This window comes from Rhea americana, unplaced genomic scaffold (assembly GCF_003343005.1).
Source record: "Rhea americana isolate MKP2758 unplaced genomic scaffold, rheAme1 scaffold_178, whole genome shotgun sequence".
In the NCBI taxonomy this organism is placed as follows: Eukaryota; Metazoa; Chordata; class Aves; order Rheiformes; family Rheidae; genus Rhea; species Rhea americana.
In genome coordinates, this window is record NW_028185905.1 from 1,231,695 (window position 1) to 1,234,088 (window position 2,394).

At 52.3% G+C, this 2,394-nt stretch overlaps 1 protein-coding gene across 1 annotated transcript in view; it reads right to left on the bottom strand.

Annotated features, from left to right (window-relative positions):
* Positions 1-678: 678 nt before the first annotated feature.
* LOC146597758 (ras-specific guanine nucleotide-releasing factor 1-like) overlaps positions 679-2,394 on the bottom strand; it is a 30,600-nt gene continuing 28,884 nt past the window's right edge. Inside the window, exon 22 of the mRNA XM_085301584.1 lies at positions 679-1,592. Within this exon, the coding sequence (XP_085157710.1) occupies positions 1,500-1,592 (93 nt within the window). The 3' untranslated portion in view covers positions 679-1,499. The remainder of the gene's footprint in view (positions 1,593-2,394) is intronic.

Below are 2,394 nucleotides of genomic sequence, written 5' to 3' on the forward strand. Positions count from 1 at the left end.
CCCGGCCCGGCCCGGCCCGGCCCGGCCCGGCCCCGCGGGAGCGGACGCTGCCCCGAGCAAAGAGCCCCTCTGCAAACGTAGCGAAAGCGTGCCGGAAAGCTCCTTTCGGGAGCCGGGGTTGGTCGAAAGCGCCTCTCCCGCCCCCCGGCAAGTCGCGGCCCCGCTGTTGCACCTGCAGCTGGAAACGCTCCAAGTTTTGCCCTGCGCTGAGCGGAGACCCGGGGTCCCGTTGCCCCGAAGCCCTGCACGGCCAGACGAGCAGCCCGAGAGGAGCGAGCGCTCGGGCCGGCGTTTGTCCCAAAGAGCCACGGCGGATAAGAGCATCCGCAGAGCCGACACTTAAAATCGCTTAAGTCAGGCTGATTAAAATGTCACAAGTCCTCGTTCACCCTGAGATAGAATAGATTTATTAGCAAGAGGTAATCAGGAAACATATATTTTTACAAAAATGGAAATATTTTTCCAAACAAGCTGTAAGTTGAAATATTTTAGGGCTTGAAATAGAATTCTCATACCACAAGATATTGCTTACAGCAAAAGTTTTCTGTTTGTTATAGTGGAGCATGCCTGCCACTTTAAAGTTAAACTGTGTTTATATACTGTACAATGTAAAAAATACATGGTAATATTCACAGAATAAGCACTACATTACTATATTCCTGCTAGAAGGTGGTTAGACAGGATTACAGTATATGTAATAAAAACACTTGGTCAGTTTTTCTAATTCTACATCATGTTACTGATAGTGGTCACAAGGTATACAGATTTAGAGCATATCAACAGAAGCTTGTAATGAGTAGTATGCAGCTAAGATAGTGAAAGATACGTTTTCATTTTCCCTACTTACAATGAACTCTGGGCAGCAATAGAGACAGAGCTGTGCGGTTCACACGCAGCGAGCTTCCCTGCCCTTCCTTACCCGGTCTACGCGGGGTTACCGGGGCAGGCTTTGGTGGCAGAGAAAGAGAGGGCGGCTTCACAGAACGGGGTAGACTTTAATTTATACTGTTCTACTGCTCTACACAGTTTGCCCAGTGATACAACTGTTGATATCATCCTTGTGAGCAAAAGCTGTTCCACACGGTGTTACAGTCGAGCGGGAACACGCGTCGTCATCCGCTTGCTCCGGCCCGCGCGCGGCTGGCTGCGGCGGGCGCGAGAGCATGCCGCGGGGCGCACGGCTTGCCGCAGCCGGGGACGCGGAGCGGTTTGCGTAAATCCTGCTACGCCAGCTGTCCCCAGCCCCCGCCCCGTGAGAACAAATGACAAAATTAACATCATTTTAAAGAAACTGGGACTCCAGCTAAAGTGTCTATGCATGAAACCTTAAATGAGGCAGGAAACTCTATGCAGGTTCTACTGTGGTCTAGTAACGAGAGGTTCGGTTTTCCTGGAGAAACACATACTTGGAAGTCACTCTAGGGCGTCCAACATGAACAAACATATATACAGTATGGTATAGCGTGTGTACACTAGCATCCACGGCCACTGGTCCAGACTCAGGAAGGCAGYTTGGGCTCTATTCGCAGGGAAGCTTCATACAGAGTTTCTTCATCCATCACGGACGACTGGTCCAACAAATACTGTGTCACCTGGAAAAATTACAGAGTCAAACCAGTAATGGTTAGGACTCACCTTTGCTTCTCTTTGAAGCTAATGAGAAATGCTGAAATTAGGAAATGACACGGCCTCCGGCAGTAAGGAGGAGTTGGAGCTGAACCGTGGGGCAGCGCCTGCAGTTCCTGTCAACGGACACAGACGTTGCACGTGCTTATCTCATCCACAGATTGCACGTTTTTGCATTGTGCTCAGTTGCTCTTCTGTTTTTCTTGCCTAGTTTTCCTCTGTGACACTGTTTTTGCCATCCACAGAGTTCTCTCCTGTGAGAACACAAAATCCTGACGATTAAGTTATCGTTTTGGTGGGGATCGTCTGTTCCTCTTCCTGCAGGAATGCCGCTGCGGGGCTGGGAAATCTGCCCGCAGTGACAGGAGCTAACGCTTCCCGGGAGATTTGTTCCAAACGCCTGTCCGGGTCGCTAGCAGCAGCGTTTGCCAGCAGCCTTCGCCTCCCAGACAAGCGCCGCGGCCCCTCACTCACCAGAGTCTCCCCAGCTCTTATCTATTTCTGACCCGTGCCACCTCCCCGTAGCCTCTAAGCTGCTTCCAAAGCAACTTCCAGCAGCGTGGCAGTAACGGGGGGAAGAGGAGACCGGCTAAACGGGAGAGGCGGGCATGGAGCCAGTGTCCTGGAGCTGGCATGCTCTCTGCTCTGCAGGTTGGGGCTGCACGGCATGGCATGGCACGGCACGGTGCAGCATGGCGTGGCGTGGCATGGCACAGCGTGGTGCAGTGTGGCACAGCATGGTGCAGTACGGCATGGCACAGTGTGGCG